The sequence below is a fragment of the Neoarius graeffei genome, chromosome 1, assembly GCF_027579695.1.
Source record: "Neoarius graeffei isolate fNeoGra1 chromosome 1, fNeoGra1.pri, whole genome shotgun sequence".
Taxonomy (NCBI): domain Eukaryota; kingdom Metazoa; phylum Chordata; class Actinopteri; order Siluriformes; family Ariidae; genus Neoarius; species Neoarius graeffei.
In genome coordinates this window covers 72,605,995-72,633,991 of record NC_083569.1, presented here as the reverse complement: position 1 = coordinate 72,633,991, position 27,997 = coordinate 72,605,995, and the positions used below count along the sequence as shown (strand labels likewise).

The following is a 27,997-nucleotide window of genomic DNA, read 5'->3' as shown; positions in this document are numbered from 1 at the left end:
GTTCGCAGCGCGCCGTGCTTACTGCGGCACTATTGATCAAAGCCCCTATGAGACGCAGGAAAACCAGCAGCGCGGCACATGGTAGGACTCACTGTTTTGACTATTTCCGTTATTCCTCTTAATTATTACCTATTGCAGCTGGTCTGTGGCCGGTTATGGGCTTCTAGCAGAATAGAAACTTTAAATATAGACGTGCAGTCGTGAGCATTGATTGGTGGTGAAGCAGCAATGGGGCTGAAGCGTGTGTCCTCCTGAAGTCAGTCTGAACTCTGAGACAGATTACATGGACAGCAAGGGGACTTGTAGACTTACACACAGCAAGGTGAATCATACACAGGTTGGATGATTTATTTAACAAAAAAAAAAACCCAGGCCAATAATATAAAATACTTTCTAATGAAGAATATATTGCACTGAAGTAGTAGAGAAATCTCGGACTGAATATTTCAGAAATTAATAGCGCTAATGTACTTAAAAAAATAAATATCTTTCCATTTCGGTGTCGTTTTTACCTTGATTGCTTTTAAATTTTCCTTATAAGAGAATTCAGTACATTTGCAAGTATTTTGGAAGACTTTGGCCAATACTAATATAATCTGACAATAACAACGTGTCAGATAATAATAATAATAATAATAATAATAATAATAATTATTATTATTATTATTATTATTATTATTATTATTATTATTATTATTATTATTTTGTTGTTGTTGTTGACAATTAAGTCTATGCAACAAAGCCTCTCAATTATTTTATTATTCTCATATTATGAAATAACAAAAAAAAAGCATCTCGTATAATTTGATATAATTCGCAGAAATTGAGATATGATTAATCAAATCATTTATGATGTATGTTAAGACAATTAGCCCTAATTGTTTTGCGGACAGATGTGAAGGTTTTGATGCGTAATTGTGCGGTAACGCGTTTATTTATGCGCAACGGGCAAATGAGTTCCATGTGGCTCCTATTATTCGGGTTAAATGAAGCACTCGGAGACACGTGCAGATTTTCATCTTCATTTGTTTTGTTTCATTGTAGAAATGGGAAACTTAATCTCAAATAGGAAGCACATGAGATAATTAAATAGCTCTTTGCAAAATAGCATGAAGGTTATGGAAATACTTTGTTCATCTGGACGCTAATTATATTCTGATTTAGTGCCCTAATTATGAAATAGTTGTTTGAAACTATTTAAAAATTTTCAGGAAATATCTGACCTCAGATCGGCTAATTCCTGTTCCTGTTAATCAGATTAATGATGTTTGGTTTGGACACCATGTGGTGGTTGTTTATATAATCTGATTAACTGTGATGATGGTCTCACTTTAAAACTATGGAACCAAAAAAACAACACCCAGAAGACAAAAAGCAGCCTTTGGTGACCTATGGCCTGTGGAGGTGGCCAGCTGCAAAAGGCTGATGTTCTTATTAAAAACGCAATTTCCGTTTGCCTTTTCCTCTGGCTCACTTTTCCACAACGACACATGTCGGGTCACCTGATACATCCGACTGGTTGTGATTATATAGCCATAAACCGAGTTTTTCATTAAATGATCATTATAATGATTGAACAGAGTTAGGGTTAATTCAAATCCCAGAGCAAAAACAAAGAAAGAAATTGCTGTAAGTGTCTGAAGACATGGTTCTGAAGGGTTTTATTGATGATGCTCTATTAGTCGGATGAGCATTTGTGGAAGGGTGTGATTTCAAAGTTAATGATGCTTTTTGGAAAAATGTCCACAGGACCCTCTTCAGTGTTATTAACATTTAAGATCATAACCAGCACATGTGCCTTGAAGCTTAAATGAGGTGGAACCGATGTGCAGGTCTGACAGCTCGCTCTGATTTCACTGTGGAAATGTTGTGCTTGGCATTTGGGAAAGACGCTCTAGGGCGAGTTCATGTGCATCTGTTTTTCAGTTTTTCAACACTGACAGTGGAGCAAAAACTCCCAAGGAAATTTCAATGCCAGGGTGCCTAATCTAGCGTGGGAGAGTGTGTGATTCTCTCTCTCTTTCTCTCTCTCCCATATGGTTTCTCCTTCAAACTTGAACCAGGCCTTTGTTTTGTTAAACCTATGAACAGTATAACTCAGTGTATAACTCAGTATATCCATGGCATATGTGGATTGAGCATAATATATGTGCTTAGAGCAAATGAAGGTTCAGGGTTTGGCTGAATTAGGACTTACAAGACAGCATGAGCATCTATTTGCAGGTTGTAGATTTATGAGTCCCATGTCTGGACATGTCTATTAAGAACATTACTTCATGGAGCAAGTCTGGATCCTCCATGAGGTGTTGGCAAAAGTGTTGGGGGGGGGAGGCTTAATTGCAATCGACATTTTTCACACTCCTAATAAGAGAAAAACTTGGGTTTGTGGTTTAATGTGGTCAAACAAAATCAAATCCCTTTAATGCAAACCATCGTACCACGTACCGTACTATAATTTATAGGAACCACTGAGGCCACAGGCGAGGTGTGTATCTGCGGAATAAACAGGAGCCTCAACCTGAAGATACGAAATTCATTTTCTGAGGCTTGTCAGATCACTGCTTCTTAAAAAAAAAAAAAAAAAAAGATTCATGCACCTGATGCACAAAGTGGCCACTGTGCTTGGGCCCCGAGATCCTCTAGAAAGTCAACTTTCCGAGGACAACTAAAACTATCAAAGGTGATAGCAGCAGTGTGGGTTTATCCATATGTTTAATTATAAAAGCTCACTCTCTCTCTCTCTCTCTCTCTCTCTCTCTCTCTCTCCATATATTTCTATATAGGGACTGTCACTTGCCTTCCTCACTTTACTAGTCGTGAAATAATTAGGTTTCCCCCTCCTACCTAAACCTTGCCTGTATATTAAACCAAATTAAAATGTAAGCCTATATGAATGCTCTCTGGGGCACAAAGAAATCACCAGATGACTGCAATTGTTTGCATCAAACATGAGTTTAAAAGAAAGTTGAAAAGATATATAAAAATGCAGCCCTGTTTTACAGTTTATGTAAGCTACAAAGACGTCCAAGAATACAAAAAAAAAAATGTGGGTGCACTAATCCAAACCATAGAAAACAGTAAATATTGTTTGGAAAAGTGAAATTCTCTCCAGATCTGATTGAAAGAAAGCTATGCAGGACATCTGGGACAGTTTTAACAGATATATCACGAAAATGGGCAAAGATTTGCAAATTAAGAACAGAGATGTTTTGTCATTTTGTTGTTTTTGTTTGTTCTATATATTAATGTAAAATGTTGTTCGGAGTAAGCCCCCTTAGATTAGCTTTAATGCTCTTGGGGCACACTCTGACCCCGAATATGTTTAAATTAAAAAAAAAAGATGCCAAGAAGCACAGAAGATGAATATAATAAGGGAGAAAGAGAGAGTCTCCTAATGGTGCTTGGAGAGGCAGATACTTTATTACAGAATATGAGCTAGATCACATTCAAAAACAGGGCTGTAGATATTCAAAGAGATACACATTCAGAATTTTGTTTGTTTGTTTGTTGCAAATTAATATCTTAAACTATTCTATTTGGGTATATTTTGATATTTGTGATAGTCTAAAAAAACACATAAAACCTAACTCACAGTAAATGTCTTGGTTAAATTTCCTCATTATCTTTTAATTTGCTCCCAAAAGTCTGCTATTTATTTATTTATTTATTTATTTATTTGTTTGTTTGTTTGTTTGTTTATTTATTTGCACTCAGTTGAATTGTGCACTTCTGTTTTGCTCACTAAATCGTTTGCAATGTGTGTAATGTCACTGAAATAGGCCCCGTTAATTATTCGTGCATGCAGGCTATTTTTCTGGGAAAAAGAAAACATTAAACATGCAGCGATGTATTAATACCAGGGTGTTTTCCTAACAATCCATCATCCATTCTGGAGCTTCCAGGTGTGTGTTGTAATTCCCTCTCTGTCCCTGCGCCCTGGATGCTGCCAGCACTGCGGATCAGCTCAGGCTCCATGACGAGCTCTGTTCAAGCTGGACAACAGGGCCAAATCTCAGCAATCTGTCAGACAGCAAGAGCTCCCATTTAGCATGGGAAGAGCAGCAGGAGCAGGGAATCTGACAGGTATCCAGGTCTCTTCAAGTTCAGCCAAACCGTGTGTAAAATCGATTTCAGGGAGATTGGACAGAGAGGGACTTGTGCAGGACCTCAATCTCGTAAATGAATAAAATAACATATGTGGGCCTGAATGGAGCTCGTTAGTGGTCTATAACTATGTAACCATCTTTAACTATTCTATAAAGTGGTCTTTAAACTCTTGAAGTTATGCCCATAAACCTCTGGCGAAAATATGCCCTTTTTTAATTATCATCATCAGAGTAGGATAGTAAGCTTAGAAAAAAGAACAGAAAAAAATATTTATGTTGAAACAAATAAATAAACCAGATTATACTGTAGTGTATATATATATATATATAGTATATAAAATGTATGTATGTATTATAAACATCCAAAATATTATTATTATTATTATTATTATTATTATTATTATTATTATTATATAAGCTTTACATGCAAATTGAATTTAGTTCAACATTAATTAAAGCTATCCTAAACCAAAACACATTCTGTAACACCATAATACAGGAGAGCGGGGAGACCTGGGACTCAGGAGACTTGGGACAGTTTATATTCCCATAAATTAATTCCAACCAATCAGGTTTTAGATGACATCAGAATTTAGATGTTGCCCCTTAGAATAACCGACTTCCTTTGGAGCCACAAAGCTGGACACTGCAGTAAGGTTTGTGCAGTTCAACATTTTTATCAACCAAAACTTGTATTTTCGACTTCACAGTCTACCGCCATTCTATGGTGTAATGTACGCTGGTTAATTCAGGATTTGTTAGGAATTAAAATATGTAGCCTTGAGTTACAATATTATTTATTAAACGTAAATTCTGGGGAAAAACATTGAAGGATTCTTTTTTTCTTTTCCAAAATGGTCAGATGGAGAGAGTTGGAACAGTTCATCATGTTCCAGGATTTTTCTTGTAGTTGACAAATATAAAATTGTTTAAAAATGTAGGAATGTACCTGCGTGAGGATGAATCTTATTTCATTCCTTCTTGAGAACGGAACTGTTTTGTCGAGTCAGGTTTTGGGTAAATGAACTGACATTTTTCTATCGCTTTGAGCATTGTGTGTTCATACAGTTCATATGTTACAAGTTTTGATAATAAATAAAAATGAAACATGTAGGCCTAGCTATTTTATCTTTGTTTCATGTCTCCTCACTATGTCCCAAATCTCCCAACATAATGCCCCATATCTCTCCTCAATGTCTCATGTGTCCCTGCAAAAAAAAGAAGAAGAAGCCTGAAGGCCAGTATATGTGATAAGCTGAGAAACTAATGTTGTGGTAAGAGGGTATAGTAAACACTCTCTAATGTAATATGAATGACGTAACCAGCAAAGAATTTCACAAAAGCTGAAAACACAAAGCTGAAAAGTCTCCCCTGCTCTCCCCTATACAAATATAGAGTATGCCTTCATTTAAGGATAAACATTTTAGGTTTAACTTGTGTGGTCGACATAAGACTTTTATGTATGTCTGAAGATAAACAAAACTATTTTGGACAATTTCTCTTTGACGTGATAACACACCGGCCTGTCAGGCTACAGAAGAAGCCCCTCTCATGTTCAAAGTCAACTTCAGTCGAAGTGGCTCAAGTATCTTGCTCCTGTCTCGCACAGACTGTGAATTTATGGAAAGTGAAGGATAAATTGTTGAAACCACATCCGCACTGCTGGAATGGCCATCAGGCGATACCATACTAAAACAGTGTGTATATATATGTGGCCTTCAGGGAGTGTAGTGAATGTCCAAACTCACAGAGGGCCACTAATTCATCGAGTCCACTGAGACTAATAAGCTGTATTTCATTATTCAGTCAACAATCTAGTAGATCCGAGCACAGGCACAAAACACACGCTCATGCCTCCACACGCACAGCCTCTTATTAGCCTGTCAGCTGTGTGCCTCAAACTGTGAATAGCTGGCGTTCAGTCCCTGCTCACTTTCTGTCCTAACTTTCCATCTTACTCATCAGGCTGCTGATACAGAGAAGCCACCGAGATATCTGAGAGCCAATTAATCAGATGGTCAATTAAAGCCCGATGAGTCTGTGACAGCAGCCTCGCATGTCTCCCTGCGGCCGGGTCGCGGCGCGACACATGCAGATGGACAGCGTTGCCAGATTGAGGATTTTAAACCAAATCCACAGCATATAAAATCTATAAAAAGAAAGTACATAAATAATATTCCATCCATCCATTATCTCTAGCCGCTTTATCCTGTTCTACAGAGTCGCCGGCAAGCTGGAGCCTATCCCAGCTGACTATGGGTGGGGTACACCCTGGACCAGCCGCCAGGTCATCGCAGGGCTGACACATAGACAAACAACCATTCACACTCACATTCACACCTATGGTCAGTTTAGAACCACCAATTAGCCTAACCTGCATGTCTTTAGGGGAAACCGGAGCACCCGGAGGAAACCCACACAGACACGGGGAAAACATGCAAATTCCACACAGAAAGGCCCTCACTGGCTGGTGGGCTCGAACCCGGACCTTCTTGCTGTGAGGTGACAGTGCTAACCACTACACCACCATGCCACCCCATAAATAATATTACTACATATAAAAGAAATAATAAAAAATTAGCTTTGAAAAGAAATGCAATTTAACTAACAAAAATTATTACTTTTCACTATCATCATAAAATAGTGCATATTAAAGGAGAACCGAAGTCATTTTTAAGCTTGCTTTATTTCTTAATTAACGTGTTATTCAATTACGTTTTCAGTTTTAATAACCTTATATCGTGACTCGTATTGGCAACTAATTGCAATTAAATATGATACTTATCGGCCTATTCGGTTTTTAGCAGTGTTGAATTTAGTTCGTTTGGTCCACGGTAGGCGGCGCTTATCCGCACGATCTTCACGAGACTTGTGCGAGACTTCGAAACGTGAAGTGTCAGCCGGGTGTCAGTGCCGCCATTTTGAAACCTGTTTTCTAAGCAAAATATTGCACAAAAATGAGTTTAAATGACGATTACTGCTGACTTTTTTCAAACTTTCCTGATTTGCTATCAGAACAAACAAAACTTCGGCTTGATTATGTCAGCATTTGAAGGAGAGCGCGCACGTCTTTTGACAACGTTGGCAGATGTTGGTCACTTTGATTTCCGCTGTACGTTTTACTTCCGTCCTACGATGTCTCGCACAGGTCTCAACGAATCTTGTTTACGGCCATTGCTTTGACATATGGACTGATATATTACAGAGCATATTTCAAACACTCATAACTTGCTCTAGCAGTGACAAAATAGCTATCAAGAATGCATTCCTATATTTAATAAAATGAGAAATAGAATTTCTCATCTCATTATCTGTAGCCGCTTTATCCTGTTCTACAGGGTCGCAGGCAAGCTGGAGCCTATCCCAGCTGACTACGGGCGAAAGGCGGTGTACACCCTGGACAAGTCGCCAGGTCATCACAGGGCTGACACATAGACACAGACAACCATTCACACTCACATTCACACCTACGGTCAATTTAGAGCCACCAGTTAACCTAACCTGCATGTCTTTGGACTGTGGGGGAAACCGGAGCACCCAGAGGAAACCCACGTGGACACGGGGAGAACATGCAAACTCTGCACAGAAAGGCCCTCGCCGGCCACGGGGCTCGAACCCGGACAATCTTGCTGTGAGGTGACAGCGCTAACCACTACACCACCGTGCCGCCAGAAATAGAATTTTTTAAATAAAAAATTTGCCTTCGGTTCTCCTTTAAGATTGTAGTAATGAACAAAAATTACATTGGTTTAAAGCATCAGCATTCATAAACATTCATTCATTCATTTTCTATGCCGCAGATCTTGGATAAGCTGGAGCCAATCCCCTGAATAGGTCTCCAGTCTATGGCATGACTAACATAGACAGACAGACAGCCATTCACACTTACATTCACACCTAGTAGAGTAGCCATTTGATCTAATCCTAAGCAGAAAAAAAACCCTGAACATTGAAAATGGAAAAATGGAAAAAATGTGAGGGGAGTTGAGTAAATGAACAGCACTTTTCCCTCCCTCTGTATCATAGCCCTTGAGCAAGACACCTAACCTACCTGCTCTCTGGGTGCTGTAGCATTGCACTGGGTGTGTGTGTGTGTGCACTCATTGCTCACTTGTGTGCGCATGTGTGTGTTCACTGCTTCAGATGGGTTAAATGCAGAGGAGGAATTTCACTGTGCTTGAGTGTAACAAATAAAGACTTCTTCTTATGTCTTTAGATTGTCAGAAGAAACCAAAGCACCTGGAAGAAACCCACGCAGGCACAAGGAGAACATGTGAACTCCAAATTGACCAGCAGATTCAAACCCAGAACCTGCTCGCTGTGAGGCGACAGTGATAACCAGTGCACCATGTGCCACCCTGACAAAAACAGAATAATCATTTGGGGGGAAAACTGACCGTAGTTCAGCTATTCTAATTTTTAAAACATAACGAACCATCTCGGCTGTAAGAGACTCTGTTGCTGTATATGTGCAAATTATTTTGCTGAAGGCAGCTCACAGGACCAGAGTTAGCTGCAAGGCGAGAGACAATAGCTCAGAAAGGGGAGAAATGAAGACATTTCTTAAATTTGCTCCATTTCTCATTTTATTTACCCTCTTCAGTTACGTTAGTTGCTTGCCTGGACTTTTGTCAGCAAGGAATTTCATGTAGTCGGATGCTTACAAGTTTTAGTTTAATACCCCTGCTTTAAAGGTTTCAGTCTGAAGTAGAACTAATCTGTAATCATTTGTATTCTCTGTCTTTTGTCTTCTTAAAATCATATTTAGAGACTGACAGGTTACTGCTAAAATCCTGCTGTTTGTCTTAGTTGCTTTTATTTTTATATTGATTTTGACATTGTTTTCGATTGCTGACTGCCCTGGGATTGGGATAAATAAAGGCAAGCCTTGATCTGGCAACCCTACAGATGGCACACAAACGCATTCTCTCTCTCTCTCCCTCTCTCTCTCCCTCTCTCCTACTGAGCCGGTTTACACAGGCCTGCTGACTCTGCTGTCAGTGTCACACGCTTGTTAGGACATTAACACCATTTAGGAATAGTCCAAGAACGATAGGAGCAGGTGATAAGGGTTAAGGAAAGAAAGAAAAGACAGAAATCAGTAGCCCTCCATTTTAAAGTGCATATCACGGGTAAATTCAGGAGCAAGATCAATGTAATTCTCCTATTTTATATTAAACTTTGGTCAAATATCTGCCACATTTTGCATTTTGTGCAATTTTTTTACCTTGTGCAATACCAGAAAAATTCAGTTGAAATCAAGCCATTTGAGGCGAATTGGTCCGCCTCTGAAAAAACTTGGCATTTGGATTTCCCGGCAAACATTGATTTTCGTAACGCCATGTGCGGGACGCCCCCCTCTGAATCCTACATCAGCGCTGGTTTGTTTATGAGAAAACGACCGTATTATTTACATCCCCGGTGTTGTCTCCGTCGTCTTCACTACTTGAATCATCATCAAATCCAAACAGATGAAGCCCCAATTCTGACATCTCATTATATTCTTCATCCAAAGGTGAAGTAACATTGCGCTCAGGTGACAATTCCGTATTTCAATGCAAAATCACTAGCTGCTAAACTTGGTCTACACAGGCTGTGCACTGAAACCGTACAAGCTCTCGCAGCCTGCTGGCGCTTCCGCAGGTGACGTCACGAATCTGGCTCCAGACTCCCTTGGGGTTTTTCCAGACGCGTTTTGGTATTTTATTTTTTTCTGCTGTAGACAGATGGCCTTGTGCAAAATTACCCTTCTGGATGAGTGTGTAAAGGGACATTCTTTCATATATATATATATATATATATATATATATATATATATATATATATATATATATATATATATATATATATAAAACATTGGTCCCGGATATGTACTTTAACATGCATTTGGGGCAGTGCATACAAAAATGCTCCAAAAATGAGGAATCACATACAGCTGAATGACTTCTATCTCATACTTTCTACCTGCTTCTTTGGACAGTACAGCTACAGCTTTGATTAAATAGGTTTTGTTTTGTTTTTCCCACTGAGACATTTACTGGGATTACACTGGGATATTTACTGGGATTGCACTGGGATATTTACATGACAAACACAGATAATATATAAACCTTCTGAGACTCTCTGGCAGGAGTTCAAAGACAAAAACAAACCTGGGGCTTTCACAAAAGCAAGTATTACAGTATCAGATTATTATTATTTGTTTAATCAAAAAGTGACAGATGCATACATACCTCTCTTTTTTAATAAATAAGAATACTACACAGATATTTTAAACAATTTGTTGAGAACAAATGGATAGATTTGTTCAGAATATTGACTGGATCTGCAGATGATTATAAAATGTCCGAGAAATATATATAGATATATTTTTTTACTAATAATTAATTAAAAGTTATACTGAGAATACATAGTATTTAGGAACAAGTGGGCAAATTTCTAAGAGACCTCTAAAGAGAAATTACTATACATATAATTATTATAAATATTCTTACAATACTAACGAAAACATCTATAACACCTGTTGGCGTCTGTTTTATATTACTTGTGCCTGCCCTACACAGGTTAACCTATGAATTTATAATGCTAAAAATGATCTCAATTAGCTTTATTCTGAACTTTTTATATTTATATATAAAATATATTTCCTAAGCTTACCATTTATTGTGAAGTTTAAAGTAAACCATACAGAAAAATAGCAGAATCTGATATAATGCAGTACTGTATTGAGCGAAAAATGTGTACTATTTTTTGGATGTGTGTGTGTGTGTGTGTGTGTGTGTGTGTGTGTGTGTGTGTTCATCAAAATGTACCAAATTGTAAAAGTGGTTTGGTATGCATGTGGTATGCAAGGTTGTGTTTTTTTCCCCTCCAATATATCTATCTATACTGTCTAAAACTAATATATCAGACTGTTATGGGAAAATTGCTTCGTTGTGTGTCACGCCTGCAGGTGACAAGTTCTTGCAATAAATAAAAAGCAGAGATTTCAGAGTTAAGCAGGAAACAGATACTCATTTGCACATAGCTGTAGAGAGGATAGCTGCACCATGCTCTGCTTTAAGACGTATTACAGTAAGTCCACAGTAAGTGGTACATGCTTTTTCACACTGAGTCACTAAATCTACCACTCAGTTTTCCTGTTTAATCTCCATTTCCCCTCGTCTCCCCTTGCTCCCCGAAGCCAGCTGTCCAAGTTCCGTGTTGCCTTTGCCTGTTACCATTTCCTCGTTGACAGGCATTGCAAAAACATTTTAATAAGGCATAGTGGTATAACCACAACATCTTGAGAACAGGAGACCAAAATATGTCAACTGCATGCTTTTCAAAATTCATCATAGGCAGAATTTAGAATTTGTCACATCAATATACTAAACTAATTCACAAGTTCATGGTCTGGCCCTAGAATGTTAAACAAACGGCAGGTTATTTCAGTGCATTTGTATCCGTTCTTCATAAGTGTCTCATATTTACTGCTTTTCGAACTGTCTCTGTTATTTACCCTTTTGTACTCTCTTTCGTTATTGCTATCTTTCTCCAGCTCCCATTTCTGTAAACTATTAAAACTCAGCCTGTTTCTTACTTCCCCACTCAAGCTTTCACTGTTTCCTCGATCCTTTACTCTCTGTACCCCCAGGTTTGGATTAGGAATGGGAAAGTGACTATAAATTTGATGAATGGCGCTGGGGCTGGGCTCATAAGACAGCTGTTCCCTGTACTTTTTGACATTTCTCACAGAAACTGCCTTCATGCCTCACACGTTCGCTTGCTCTCATTCCTTTTTCGTGGGATCTTTATCCTGAGATGTCAGGTCAGATATGTTTTAAAAGGCTGCATCAAGCTAGAACCTACAATGCTGAAGAAAATGAAAGACGCACCCCACTGATACACTGGCCACTGATTGGTTGGTTAGCGTTTCCTGTAAAATGGTCGACTTCCATTCTGTGGCATGAATGGGGATGTTTTCAATTGGGGCACAGATGGTGCAGGTGGAGAAAATGGATGTTGTAATGCTCTCACTCTTTTGGTTTTATTCTTGTGTCAAATAAATCCATTATAATCCTTTCATGTTATGATCTGACCTCTTCTTTATTAAAGAAATCCCTTCTTTCTTCTGTCGCCTTCTCTGTTGCAGGCCTGATGACATCATGCTCCAGTATCATTCCCCTCCCTCCCTAGCCCATTCTTTTCTCTTTTCACTCTTTCTCAGTTTCTTCCCTCACTCATTTCTCTCCCCATCTCTTTCTCAATCCCCCCTTCGCTGGAGCTCACCTCATGACCCCTGCTACCACCTGGATGGGAGTGCACGACACTGCCTGTCCGATTTTATTAATGCTGCTTACGGTGTGCCTGTACGGGCTGAAGACCTGCATCAAGGGACTGAGAGAAATATCAGCAGCCTGACTGACCTTCATAATCCCCATAATCTGACCTGCTGGAAAGCTTCAGAAAGTTCAGTCACTGCAGACTGGACCTTTACCGTTCCCCTAGGCAGACGCTTTGAGGTCACATACATCAGCTTACAGTTCTGCCAGCAGGTGGAGCCCATTGATCCTTTCTCTATTTCTATCCTAAAGTCAATGGACTATGGACGCAGCTGGCGTCCCCTGCAGTTCTACTCCAGTGACTGCATTGGGAGATTCGGTCTCCCCGCTCAGTCTGTCGCTCTTAGCAGACACCAGGAGACTGAGTCTTTGTGCTCGGATCCAAGGCCTTTACAGAAACACCGTGGTGGGGTTGTTTTGGCTTTTTCCACTCTAGATGGACGCCCTTCCTCCTCTGATTTCGAATACAGTCCTGGCCTACAGGACTGGGTGACAGCCACTGATATCAGGATAGTGTTTCATCAATCACAGGATAAATCAGTCAAGCAGGAAAAGAAGCCAGATGAGGTGGGCGGGGTTCTGAAATGGCCAGTGAGGTCATTTGATGAAATGACTCAAAGTGAAAAACAAAGAGCAGAGAATGCATGGATTAAAAGTGCTGAAATAAGGAGACACAGGAAAGGGGAAAAAATAGAAAAATCATCAAGAAGAAACCGCAACAAGAGTTCCTCACAAGAAACTGGACACAATGTGACCCGCAAACAGACGGAGACTCAAGAAGGCAGAGGCAAAGGACAGGGCCATAAGAAAGACACATCTCAGTGGAAGCCATGCCAGGATGGTGTGTGTGATTGGATGATAGAAAGTCAGAGGCAAAGTTCTAAGAGGAAGGAGTTGAGGAAGCGGAGAAACAATGCAGGACGCCAAGGGTCTCGTTCCAGATTAAGAAATAAGGTTGCCCATCACCTCCCACCATCCCCTCTCTTGACCCCACCCACACTTCTTCTTGCTCTCTCGGATGTCCAGGTGGGCGGCAGGTGCAAATGTAATGGCCATGCATCTCGATGTCGTCGTGATGACCAAGGCCATGCAGTATGTCAATGCGAACATCACACAGCTGGACCAGACTGCGATGTCTGTGAGCCGTTTTATTATGATCGCCCTTGGCAACGAGCCACACCCACCCAGCCACACCCGTGCGTCCGTGAGTTATGACTGCTGTGTGTGTCTATGTCTTTGTCTACCATGATCTCATAATGGTTTAGCACTTTTTAACTTCCACTAATAGGCTGGTTCAGAAACTCTGAAAGATGTAATATATTATATAAAAATACTTTTTTCCCGTTACCCTCCTCTTTCCTTCTCCCTTTCAGCATGTCAATGTAATGGCCACTCCAATAAGTGCAGGTTCAGTATGACCGTGTTCCAGCAATCTGGCCGGGTCAGTGGAGGGGTGTGTTTGAAGTGCAGACACCACACAACTGGACGTCATTGTCAGTTGTGTCAGAATGGATACACCCGTGACCACAGCAAGTCCTTCAATCATCGCAAAGCTTGCCAACGTCAGTGTGTGTGTGCATGCATGTGTGTGCGTGTGTATTTACATTTGTGTGCATGTCCATACAAAGCTATATTATGGTTAAATGATTGTCATCATATAAACTATGTATTTATACATTATTTGGAATTAAGAGTTAATTTGTTCTAAACAGATACAAATACAGATGCGAACAGGAGGTGCACTATTCGTTTTTGTTTTCTGCGTTTTTTTTTTTCAAGAGTTTGCCAGAAATGTTCACATGGCATCCTGGCTGAGACTAGACTTTCATGCAGGCAAGCAGTCAGATAAGTATGAAGTTCATGGGTGCAAAAAAACCCCCACATTCATCAACATAAAAAAATCAATGTATTTACAGTGCCTTGCAAAAGTATTCAACCCCCTAAGTGTTTGTCCTGTTTTGTCGCATTACAAATTGGTATTAAAATGGATTTTTGGGGGGATTAGCACCATTTGATTTACACAACATGCCTACCACTTTAAAGGTGCACATTGTTTTTGTATTGTGACACAAACAATAATTAAGATGAAAAAAAAAACAGAAATCTGGAGTGTGCATAGGTATTCACCCCCTCAAAGTCAATACTTTGTAGAGCCACCTTTTGCTGCAATTACAGCTGCAAGTCTCTTGGGGTATGTCTCTATTAGCTTAGCACATCTAGCCACTGGGATTTTTGCCCATTCCTCAAAGCAAAACTGCTCCAACTCCTTCAAGTTAGATGGGTTGTGTTGGTGTACAGCAATCTTCAAGTTATGCCACAGATTCTCAACTGGATTGAAGTCTGGGCTTTGATTAGGCCATTCTAAGACATTTAAATGTTTCCCCTTAAACCACTCCAGTGTAGCTTTAGCAGTATGTTTAGGGTCATTGTCCTGCTGGACCATGAACCTTCATCCCAGTCTCAAACCTCTGGCTGATTCAAACAGGTTTTCCTCCAGAATTGCTCTGCATTTAGTGCCATCCATCTTTCTTTCAGTCCTGACCAGCTTTCCTGTCCCTGCAGATGAAAAACATCCCCACAGCACGATGCTGCCACTACCATGCTTCACTGTAGGAATGGTGTTCTCAGGGTGTTGGGTTTGTGCCACACATGGCATTTCCCATGATGGCCAAAAAGTTAATTTTTTGTCTCATTTGAACCAGAGAATCTTCTTCCATGTGTTTGGGGAGTCTGCCACATGCTATTGGGCAAACTCCAAATGTGTTTTCTTAAGCAATGGCTTTTTTCTGGCCACTCTCCCATAAAGTCCCACTCTGTGGGGTGTACAGCTTAAAGTGGTCTATGGACAGATACTTCCATCTTCGATGTGGATCTTTGCAGCTCCTTCAGTGTTCTCTTTGCTGTCTTTGTTGCATCTCTGATTAATGCCCTCCTTGCCTGGTCTGAGTTTTGGTGGGCAGCCTTCTCTTGTCAGGTTTGTAGTGGTGCCATATTCTTTCCATTTTGCTATAATGGATTTAATGGTGCTCCCTGGGATATTCAAAATTTGGGATATTTTTTTATAACCCAACCCTGATCCATATTTCTCCACAATTTTGTCCCTGACCTGTTTGGAGGCTCATTGGTTCTCATGTTCTTTGCTTAGTAGTGTAGCAGAGTCAGGGTCCTTCCAGAACAGGTTGATTTATACAGACATCATGTGACAGATCATGTGACACTTTGATTGCACACAGGTGGATCTTAGTCAACTAATTATGTGACTTATGAAGTGAATTGGTTGGACCAACTCTTATTTAGGGGTTTCATATGAAAGGAGGTGAATACTTATGCACACTCCAGATTTCTGTTTTTTTTTTCATCTTAATTATTGTTTGTATCACAATAAAAACATAACAAAACAATGTGCACCTTTAAACTGATAGACATGTTGTGTAAATCAAATGGTGCTAATCCCCCCCAAAAATTTTTAATTCCACCTTGTAATGTGACAAAACAGGACAAACACCGAGGGGGATGAATACTTTTGCAAGGCACTGCACAATGATGCTTTTACAGAGATGCATTTAGATATCTTAATGACTGACTGCTCAGGGTCACTGTGATGTAAATTAAACTATATTTTGTTGTGTCATATATTCTGGGAAATAAATCCAACAAAAAAATGAGGCAGGTAGACACAAACAAAAATAACTGCATGGTTGTGAGTAAAATGTCTTGTGCAGATCTCTAAAAAATAAGTCCAACCAGTTCAGGTTTACGTCTGAGAATTACCAATACAGGTACAGATATTTGAAGCACAAAACAGTTTAACCCATGCCCATTTTGGGTTTAAGTTCAAATACAGATACAAATACAATTATTCTATCCACATTTACTGGGTATGAGCAATCACATGCTCTGACTGGCTACTCTACTACGAGGCTACTCTACTACAGCTCATATACAGTGGTGCTTGAAAGTTTGTGAACCCTTGAGAATTTTCTATATTTCTGCATAAATATGGCCTAAAACTTTATCAGATTTTCACACTAGTCTGAAAAGTAGATAAAGAGAACCCAGTTAAACAAATGAGGCAAAAATATTATACTTGGTCATTTATTTATTGAGGAAAATGATCCAATATTATATATCTGTGAGTGGCAAAAGTATGTGAACCTTTGTGTTCAGTATCTGCTGTGATCCTGTTGTGCAGCAATAACTGCAACTAAATGTTCTGGTAACTGTTGATCAGTCCTGCACACCGGCTTGGAGGAATTTTAGCCCATTTCTCTCTACAGAACAGCTTCAACTCTGGGATGTTGGCGGGTTTCCTCACATGAACTGCTCGCTTCAGGTCCTTCCACAACATTTCGATTGGATAAAGGTCAGGACTTTGACTTGGCCATTCCAAAACATTAACTTTATTCTTCTTTAACCATTCTTTGGTAGAACGACTTGTGTGCTTAGGGTCGTTGTCTTGCTGCATGACCCACCTTCTCTTGAGATTCAGTTCATGGACAGATGTCCTGACATTTTCCTTTAGAATTCGCTGGTATAATTCAGAATTCATTGTTCCATCAATGATGGCAAGCTGTCCTGGCCCAGATGCAGCAAAACAGGCCAAAACCATGATACTACCACCACCATGTTTCACAGATGGGATAAGGTTCTTATGGTAGAATGCAGTGTTTTCCTTTCTCCAAACATAATGCTTCTCATTTAAACCAAAAAGTTCTATTTTGGTCTCATCCGTACACAAAACATTTTTCCAATAGCCTGGCTTGTCCATGTGATCTTTAGCAAACTGCAGACGAGCAGCAATGTTCTTTTTGGAGAGCAGTGGCTTTCTCCTTGCAACCCTGCCATGCACACCATTGTTGTTCAGTGTTCTCCTGATGGTGGACTCTTGAACATTTACATTAGCCAATGTGAGAGAGGCCTTCAGTTGCTTAGAAGTTACCCTGGGGTCCTTTGTGACCTCGCCAACTATTACACACCTTGCTCTTGGAGTGATCTTTGTTGATCAACCACTCCTGGGGAGGGTAACAATGGTCTTGAATTTCCTCCATTTGTACACAATCTGTCTGACTGTGGATTGATGGAGTCCAAACTCTTTAGAGATGGTTTTGTAACCTTTTCCAACAACGCTTTTTCTGAGGTCCTCAGAAATCTCCTTTGTTCGTGCCATGATACACTTCCACAAACATGTGTTGTGAAGATCAGACTTTGATAGATCCCTGTTCTTTAAATAAAATAAAACAGGGTGCCCACTCACACCTGATTGTCATCCCATTGATTGAAAATACCTGACTCCATTTTCACCTTCAAATTAACTGCTAATCCTAGAGGTTCACATACTTTTGCCACTCACAGATATGTAATATTGGATCATTTTTCTCAATAAATAAATGACCAAGTATAATATTTTTGTCTCATTTGTTTAACTGGGTTCTCTTTATCTACTTTTAGGACTTGTGTGAAAATCTGATGATGTTTTAGATCATATTTATGCAGAAATGTAGAAAATTCTAAAGGGTTCACAAACTTTCAAGCACCACTGTACCATGAGTAGAGAAAAACTAAATGGCGGAGCATGTTGCTGAACCAACCAAGGACGAAATAAAAACTCTACTCAAAAACAAAACCCCAAAAAATACAAAAAAAGGTAATAAAATATGGAATGAAATTATTTGATGGTAAGAACGTATCTTTTTTTATTTTTCATGAATTATTATTATTATTATTATAGCATTTTTCACAAATTGCTCCTGCCATTTCGCCAGTTTGTTTACATTCTAAGCGGAAATGATTTTGTCGGATCTTTTGTATAAAGTTTTTATTTATCACATTTGCAAAAAATAAAAATGCTCTGTTTCTCAAAATCCAGTGAATGTGGATAGAATAAAACAGTTATTCCACTCAATCTCGTCATACACGGCTTATAGCCAACTCGGTGCTACGTGTCTCGTCGGCTATCAGCTCATGTACGACTCGATTTCATGGAATAAATGTTAAATATTTACAATAGATAGCGGCATTGCATTACCTGACGTTCAAACCTACGTGAAAGAGAGGAAAACATGAGAGATTGTGTCTATGTTATGGCTACACTTTGACTGCTGGAATGTGCTCTGACATTTGGCCTTTGCTCTCATGTTCATGGCATGCTTATAGGAGCTTTCAGTCCTAATATAACTTCACACTGTGGGCAGCCTTTGTGTGTAAACGTCATGTACATATCATGCTCCAATAGCTTCACTAATAATTTAACAAGAAAATTCATCAAAGGGTTGTGTGCAACATCTAAAGCATTGTCATGTATTATTTTTTAAACATTTTAGTTTAAGTAAATATTTCAGATTGGATAAACTGGATAGATTTACACTGTTGTACTCTTGAGACTGGCCTGATCACTGAAAACACTTTACGTTTTTGCGAGGCAGTTTGTTTGAATGAGTGCAGACTGACAGAGCTGCTTGGTTTTGTCTGCTGTTTTTACAGCCCTTTTATTCCTGCTTCCTTTAGGTGGATTTATATTATATTGTTTCCTTTCATCAATCTCCCACATTTATATGACTCACTCATGAACTCCTTTCTTAGGAAATGTGTCAAAAAAATTTTATTGCGAAATACAGGTCACGTCTCCAAGGGAACAAAAAAATGCATGTGAATGTTTCGTTTTCGCAATCATTTCCTTATGATTTCTCTCTAACCCTTTTTGTGTCTCTCTCTTTTTGCCTCTTTCTCTTCACTACTCCAGCGTGTCAGTGCCATCCTCTCGGCGCGGTGGGCCGCTGGTGTAATCAGTCCACAGGCCAGTGTCTTTGCAGGGAGGGAGTTACAGGACAAAGATGTAACCGCTGTGCTCCAGGTTATAAACATGGCCGCTCGCACCTCCGGCCCTGCATTCGTAAGTGCCACTTAAGCTTGAATTAAACCTATATGCTGTATTTTAATCCAGGACTATGCCAAGCTTTCACTGGATAAGCCCACATTTAAGGGAGACGATAGAATTTTATCAAGTAGATTGGTGCCATGATTGCTCCCACCATCCTCTCTGCATTCAAATGACTTCTAACTTATATGTTGACATTGACTGCTCTTGGCCTAATTAATATAAATTGTTTAATTCATGTACTGGGCACAACATCAATATATTGTCTTACCGTGTCGTTTGTTGATGTGGGATATAAAAGAAATCCCATCAAGTTTCCTCTCATTCCTGTGATTAACTGTGATTCCAGACAAGGCTCCGAACCTCCTCTGGTCTTTGTTAGCATGCCTGAGCTCTTATCCACCTGGTAGTCAGCTTTTGCTGGATTTACAAACTTTCTATTCTTGCTGATGTTGGCCCAGAGAGTGATAATCTGCATATATTGCTCTGGCAAAGCTGAGCAGTGGATGTGGCGACACTTTTAAATCTCCACTCAGGTGACACATACAAGAGGCACCTGTTGCAGCACTCAGGCGAGTAGCCAGCATCTCTCCCCGCTTGGCAGGCACATAATTCTTCACTAGTAAGGGCTCAGTGAAAGACAAGCTTGTTTGTTGTTTTACTGAGCAGGACCCGACTCATTTATTTATAACCAGAGGTCTTCTCTCGGGCCACAGATACAAACTAAGCAAAGGCCCACACCCATGAAACATTTGCCACTGAATACAGAACAGGAAATGTCCGCGTCGTTCAACACTCGGAAACTGACCTGAGCTATATTATTAGCGTGACACCAGCAGAACTGTGGGGGGTCTTTTTTCTTGCATGCCAGGAGTTATGCAGAACATTTATGGCACAAAGAGACTTACTGTGACAGGATGCAAAACCTCACTGGTGTAAGTAGAGGGGCAGCCAGAAAATTAATCATATACTAGCTACATATTTGAACTGACTGCATGCACATCCTGTGTAGGGTATGAAGCCCATGGTGACATGTACAAGCAACTAGAGGAGGTTACAGTATGGGGCCAAGCCGAGGGATAAGGTGTCACTGTCCCAGTTGTGTCACAGCTATGGGCAAAAGGACAAGTCTCAGTGCTAATATATGGTTGGCCCAGAGCTGCAGGCATTTCATGGCTAAAGTGTATCTGTGTGTGTGTGGGAGAGTAAGCGATAGAGAGAAGTACACAGAGAGAACCAGCATACACACACATCCGCATTCTGGCATCTGTGCAAAGACACAGACACATGCAGATGCATGATCAGTATGCACTAATGAGCCACCACTGGGATTAGAGAGCTCTCTCTCTCTCTCTCACACACACACACACACACACACACACCAGAGAGGTGCAAAAAAGCTCAGAGACTAAATCAAAGGCACACAAATAAACTTGTCAGTGCTTGCTATAATGAGCCTCTCTCTCTGTCACCAGGCATCCCAGAAGCTGCTCTACCAACCCCGGTTTACCAGCCCCAATATAGCATAGGTGAGATATATTTTGTTTATATTTGAATTGCTATCATATCACTTATTTGCAGAAACTTTTAAGGATTGTATCGATATACAATCAGGTCCATATGTATTTGGACAGTGACACAGTTTTCATAATTTTGCTTCTATGCACCACCACAATGGATATGAAATGAAATGAAGCCATCAAGATGTGATTGAAGTGTCGAATTTCAGTTTTAATTCAAGGTGTTTAACAAAAATATTGCACTAGCCTTTTAACAGAGAGGAACCGTCAGGGCTTTCTAGTGCTTCAGAGAAGGCCCAAACATATCAGCATTTCAAATGTTATATTTAATTTCTTTCATAATTTCATTATAATTATTCTTTTCTAATTTGGCCTCATTTTCTATCAAATTTGCTTCAGAAATGAAAGGGTTACTGTCCTGAAAATATTAAAATCAAGTTATCCACTGAGATTTTTGTGTTTGTTGTCTTGAGGCTGAGAAGAGTTTCGAGCCGGCTTACTCATCGGTTTGGACTTCATTACCGGGACAGAAGGTCATGGCAGTGTATGTTTATGTAGGAAGTGACAGATGAATTAACCAATCAGATTTTGAGTTATAGTGGGAGGGACCAAAAATTTATCGCCTTCAACCTTCTTGAAGGCCAATGCGAGCTTAACCGCGAGCCGGTGCAGTCAGCACAGCAGTGAAGTCACCTTCCAGCCGGTGTAGCGTTCATCAGTAGTGTTATTGGCCCTTTTCCACTACCCTTTTTCAGCTCACTTCAGCTCACTTCAGCCCGACACGGCTCGCGTTTCGACTATCTAAGAACAGCACGACTCAGCTCGCTTCAGCCCTGCTCAGCCCCCAAAACTCGCACGGTTTTGGAGTGGGGCTGAAGCGAGCCAAACCGAGCTGAGTGAGGCTAGGGGCGTGAGGAGACACTCCCCTGTGCACTGATTGGTGAGGAGGAGTGTCCTCACATGCCCACACACGCCCCACGAGCACGCTGGGATCTGTAAACACCGTAAACCCGGAAGAAGGAGAATTATGAATTACGAGAATTATGAAGCCTTATGCGCCTCGCCTCATCTATACGCTCTTGCCAGTATCTGTTGGCGTTGTCGGTGACAACAAGCCACAGCACCAAGACCAGCAACACTAACGACACCATGTCCTCCATGTTTATTGTTTACTATCCGGGTCGTGAGACTACCGCTTAAAAGGTCACTGATGTCACTATTTGCGCCGCCTAACATCATCACGTGACGTCCACCCACTTTCACTAACTCCACCCAATGTGTCCACCCACTTCCAGCCAGCACGGTTCAGCGCGGTTGTAGTCGAAATGCAACTCCAACAGCCCCGCTCAGCTTGACTCAGCCCAACTCAGCACGGCACGGCTCAGCCCAACTCAGCCGCGTTGGTAGTGGAAAAGCGGCATTAGTGAACGCTAATAAAGCAGTCAAGCCAGTGCTATTGAGAGCAAGTAGCACAGGCTAATGACCAAGAAACTATGATTTCGGTCTCCAGACTCTTCTTCACTACAGTATTTTTCACTCAGATTTAAGTATTCATTTCCCTGTGTAATTTACTTAGTTACTTTTAAAATCAACATCGACAACTACACACAATGGAGCGACCTGGCAGCCTGCTGCTAATCCCTTGCAAAATCCTTTGCCCTGTTGCTTTTTTGGTGTGTCTGGCTAAGTTTTGGCTGAGCTCAAGTCCCAGCTCTAATAGTAACAGTTCACCACTGGCTTTTAGTAATTAGAGCCATTTGTTTTACATAGTCTGTCCATTTTCGTAGGCTCAAAAGTAATTGGACATTTGACTGATAAGCAGTTTCATGGCTGGTTATGGCTGGTTTCCTCGTTATTTCAGTGATTGACAAATGAAGGAGATAAAAGATCTAGAGTTGATTAGGATTGTTGAATTTGCATTTCACAGCTGTTCATGGGAACTCTCAATATGCAGTCCAAAGACGTGTTGATGCCAGTGAAGGAGGCCAACATTAGGCTGAAAAAAACAAAACAGACCTATCAGAGAGATAGCAGAAACTTTAAGAGTGGTCAAATCAACAATTTGGTATACACTTGCGAACTCAGCAATACCAAAAGGCCTGGAAGACCATAGAAGACAAGTAAAGTGGATGATCATAGAATTATTTCCTTGATGAATTAAAAAAAAAAAGCCTCACAACTAGCCAAGTCAAGAACACTCTCAAGGAGGCCTATCATTGTCAAAATCTACAATCAAGAGATGCCTTGATGAATGTAAATACAGAGGGTTTATCTCAAGATGCAAAACACAGGTAACACTCAAGAACAGAAAGGCCAGATTAGAGTTTGCTAGAAAGCTTGCTCAGTTCTGGAACAAGATTCTTTGGACAGATGAAACCAAGATTAACTTTTACCAGAATGATGGGAAGAGAAGAGTATGGAGAAGGAAAGGAAGGGCTCATGATTCAAAACATACCACATCATCTATCAGGCATGGTGGACATGGGCAGGTATGGCCAAGGACGCGTTATCCTAATGGGCTTCATGGGCAGCTGCCCAGGGCCTCGGCCACTAGGGGGCCTCGGAGGTAGCGAGATCGGAAAATATGAAACGATATTTTCAGAAGTTTTGATCATATTGACAACATTTTTGATGCATTTCGCCACCCGTAAGGAAGCCCACCTTGTCCCGTCGCATAAATCACCCGTCATTGTCAATATGATCACTGTCCACCATGTCTTCACACGCTACGCCAGCTTGAGTTCAATGATTTAATTAATGACTTCGCTTTCCAGAAAAGTAGGAAAGTGCCCTTGTAAGTTGACCCATGGCTGTCAAACTGAATGCGCAAAGCTGTGTGCCACTGCTGTTTGGGACATTACGTGTGTGAAAGGATGAAATGTTTCACATAGCCTAACATTTTGAGATTTATTTCTGAGAAGCAAGATATTTTTCTTTCTTTGTTATAGCTCTTTGTTTTCACAAGTTAAAAGTCGCCTGGATTCCAAAATGAAAACGAACGGTTATATACCAAATGAATGTTCTTGTTCTGAATACTAAAGAAACTGTTGTAGGCCGAGGTTATGCTCTTGACATGTTGTTCATTGACTCACTCATTCAAAGGCTTCTTGAGGCTAAACTTTAGTTAACCAGACTTGTTAACCGTGATGTCTGATGGATTTTTTTCACCATGCAATTGCCTATTTCACCATTGCCTTTTCTCGATTAAATAGGTGTTGATGGATATAAAGTTTTATCGTTCAATAGTATTTCTAATTGTGCCACTGTCATTATTTAAGTTTCTGTGTTTAGTTAGACAGGCACGTCTGAGGGGGTGAATTTGCTGAGCGCAGTTGACAACAGGCGGGGGTGGGGCCTCGGGGGGGTGTCTGCCCAGGGCCTCGGCAAGGGTTAACACGGCCCGGGGTATGGCTGCCATTAGAATTGGGTCACTGGTGCTTATTGATGATGTGACTGTTGATAGAAGTAGTATGATGAATTTTGAAGTATACTGTATAGAGCTATACTGTCTGCTCAACTTCAGTCAAATGCTGCAAAACTGATAGGACAGTGCTTCACAGTACAGATGAATAATGACAGAAAACATACTGCTAAAGCAACCTAAGAGCTTCTTAAGACAAAGAAATGGAAAGTTTTTAAATAGTCGATAAACCCAACTGAGCATGCTTTTCACTTACCGAAGACAAAACTGAAAACAGAAAGGCCCACAAATAAGCAGCAACTGAAGGTGGCTGCAGTAAACGCATGGCAAAGCATCTCAAGAGAGGAAGCTCAGCATTTGTGATGTCCATTGGTTCCAGGTTTCAGGCAGTCATTGACTGCAAAGGATTTGCATCCAAGTTTGAAAAATAATGCCTATATGTATAATTGTGTTGGTTTGTCCCATTATTGTTGAGCCTGTGAAAATGGAGGGACTATGTAAAAAAAAATGCCTCTAATTCCTAAACGATTAATAACAATATTTTAATTAAATGCTTTGACTTAAAGCTGAAAGTTAAAGCTACACTTCAATCACATCTCTGGTTTCATTTCAAATTCATTGTGGTGGAATGCACAGGCAAAATTATTATTATTTTTTGTGATCAACATTTTTTTTTATTAGAGAAGACATGTAATTTTACACACACAGTTACAGTTTACAGTGCACACACAAACCACAAACTACATTATGACTCAGTATACAGCTCATGAGAAAAAGGAGATGATGACAATGAAACAGACAGCAGTTACATTGTTAATTAAATATGCAAAGCACCCCCCCCAGGGCGGCACGGTGGTGTAGTGGTTAGCACTGTCGCCTCACAGCAAGAAGGTCCGGGTTCGAGCCCCGTGGCTGGCGAGGGCCTTTCTGTGCGGAGTTTGCATGTTCTCCCCGTGTCCGCGTGGGTTTCCCCCACAGTCCAAAGACATGCAGGTTAGGTTAACTGGGGACTCTAAATTGACCGTAGGTGTGAGTGTGAATGGTTGTCTGTGTCTATGTGTCAGCCCTGTGATGACCTGGCGACTTGTCCAGGGTGTACCCTGCCTTTCGCCTGTAGTCAGCTGGGATAGGCTCCAGCTTGCCTGCGACCCTGTAGAACAGGATAAAGCGGCTACAGATAATGAGATGAGATGAGACCCCCCCCCCCCAAAAAAAAGGGGGGGGGGGCTTTCTGACACCTACATTTAAGCCACAATGATTTGTTTCTCAAGGAGGTCTCGAATGGATGATGCCATCCATGACCACGCCTGGACAGCTGTGGGTTTGACCTTGTTGAGGCGTGCAGTTGTGTACTCAAGACAGGCGATATACCTGATAGGCAGTTAGCCAGGATTGTTTTAAGGGTAGAGTAGCATGGAACCAATGTCTTAATTTTTTTTTTTTTTTTTTTGCTGCAGTGGGCCCTGCTAAAAGCAGTCTACACTGATTGAGAGTGAGGGATAGCTGTGAGTCATCATTAAGAAGACAGAGGCAGGGGTTGGGTTGGATGTCAATATCAAGTGATGACATTATAGAAAGTATTTCAAGTCAAGTCAAGTTTGTTTGTATAGCGCGTTTAACAATAAACATTGTTGCAAAGCAGCTTTACAGAATTTGAACGACTTAAAACATGAGCTAATTTTATCCCTAATCTATCCCCGATGAGCAAGCCTGTGGTGACGGTGGCAAGGAAAACTCCCTCAGACGACATGAGGAAGAAACCTTGAGAGGAACCAGACTCAAAAGGGAACCCATCCTCATTTGGGCAACAACATGACTATAACATTAACAGTCCTAACATATTTCATTCCAGAAGGGTCTGATTTGGACACACTCCCAGAACATGTGCAAAATTATGAAAATTTGCCACTGTCCAAATACCTTTGCCCCTGACTGTAAATGTTTTGTGAGTTTTTTTTTTTTTTTTTTTAATGCTGGGTCTTTATTTACTGAAGTCTTATTCATTATTAACTGCTGCCACCTAGTGGACTATGTGCGTCTTCTCCTGTATATACCCAAATATTTCACTCCATCTTTCTCTGTCTTTCATCCACTTCTATCAGCTGAAGAGTGCCTCTCTTATTGTCAGCCTTCTCAAGCCAAAGTCAAAATGAATTTAGAGACATTCTGCCTTAAAGACTATGGTAAGATTCCATGGTCAAGGAATAAAGGAATAAAATATGAAATTAATCAAAAACTATTTTTTCTTAACTATATCCATCAGTTGAGTAGACTTTAGTAACGGAGATCTCTCTCTCTCTCTCTCTCTCTCTCTCTCTCTCTCTCAGTGCTAAAGGTTCAGGTTAGGGGTAAGGAGCGCTCTGGTCCCTGGTGGCAGTTCTCCGTGTGGGTGCAGTCTGTTTTCCGTGTTGGAGTCTCTAAAGTTAAAAGAGGTCTCCAGACTCTCTGGGTTCCTGATCGTGATGTCAGCTGCGGTTGCCCCAGCATCCATGTGGGCAGGACCTTCCTTTTGATTGGTGCGGAGGAAAACAGGAGGGGCTGGGCCCCAGAAGAGAGGCGACTTGTTGCTGATCGCTCCACCATGGCCCTACAGTGGCGAGAACACTGGAATCCCAAACTAAGGGGATTTCGTGGCCAGGACAATAGGGGGAAATGCCTTCCACACACAAACTCCACAACACGGACACACTCTTCCCTACACACACATGAGAAATACATCCCTCCACATCTTGCAGAAGCTGAGAGGCTACAAATTCATCATCAACTGTCTGGAATGCCTGAAGAAACTGTTCACACACACTCACACATCAATCCTCCCAACACACATGAAGATCGCACAGATACCCAGGACGTACAAAGACAGCTTGGTCTCGACAGAGACAAATTTGAGAATGAAGATACCCAGAATTTTTTGCAGGAAACACAATGCCCTCCAACTGACGTGCCAGAAAAAAATAGCCCATCTAATGAGCCTCAGCAGGTCCACACAACAGGTCTGCCTACATCACCAACAGTGCTTTCTGTAACACATGGACGAAAAGAAGAAAGCTCAACCGAAACAGAAAGTACACATTAAATAACTGTGATGGAATGAGTTATGCAGTGCACAAAGAAATGCCATGCTGTCAGTTTGGTTCTCCAGTAGAAAGAGCAACTAGGACTGACATTTGCCTGTGTTTTAAAGCAAAAGGATTTGGTGTGATATGTGATTTTATATGAAAGTGCTGCTGAATTCTTGAACATGCTTTGTCAGAAAGTGTTCATTCATCTTCTATAACAGCAGTTCTGACAACAGTGCCATCCGTATTTCAAACCACAGGTTTATATTAATGTGCTTATTCTAAAACATTGTCGTTTCATAGCACAGGGAGTTGTACAGTTGACGTTTCACATACTCTAGACGAAATAAAAAGTGCTGTTATTTAACAAAGAAAAATCTATAATTATTGATATGGAGGAGCTTTCAGTAAGGAGAGTTTATTTAATATTAATGGAAGGAGTCTCCAGTGTTAGTGCTGTTTTCCACCATGGGAAGGTCTTCAGTACAGAGAACTTTATGTTTTCTGGGCTCTCACTAACATGATAAGCTGTGGGTTTTTTTTTTCCTTATGAACTTCAAGAGAGAGCGAAAACAGAGGCTGGCTGGATAAGAACTGTTGCTATAACTGCTATTAATGTAAGTGATAAGAGGAATCGACTTGTTTTGCAGACATTCAACAGTATCAAATGTACCAAAACTGAAAAAATATGTT

General features: G+C 40.6%; 1 protein-coding gene across 3 annotated transcripts; it reads left to right on the top strand.

Moving 5' to 3' along the window:
- The first annotated feature begins 4 nt into the window (after positions 1-4).
- ntn5 (netrin 5) lies at positions 5-27,681 on the top strand. 3 transcript variants are annotated; one of them, XM_060922150.1, is made up of 7 exons: positions 5-81; positions 12,241-13,634; positions 13,804-13,992; positions 19,170-19,319; positions 20,780-20,833; positions 26,348-26,428; positions 26,573-27,681. In XM_060922150.1, the coding sequence occupies exons 2-7, from the start codon at positions 12,254-12,256 to the stop codon at positions 27,319-27,321; spliced, it is 2,604 nt and encodes an 867-aa protein (XP_060778133.1). In that variant the 5' UTR covers positions 5-81; positions 12,241-12,253; the 3' UTR covers positions 27,322-27,681. The 3 variants fall into 3 exon arrangements, with proteins under 3 accessions (XP_060778133.1, XP_060778051.1, XP_060778214.1); XM_060922068.1 differs by having other exon boundaries at positions 13,804-13,998; XM_060922231.1 differs by lacking the exon at positions 13,804-13,992.
- Positions 27,682-27,997: the final 316 nt, after the last annotated feature.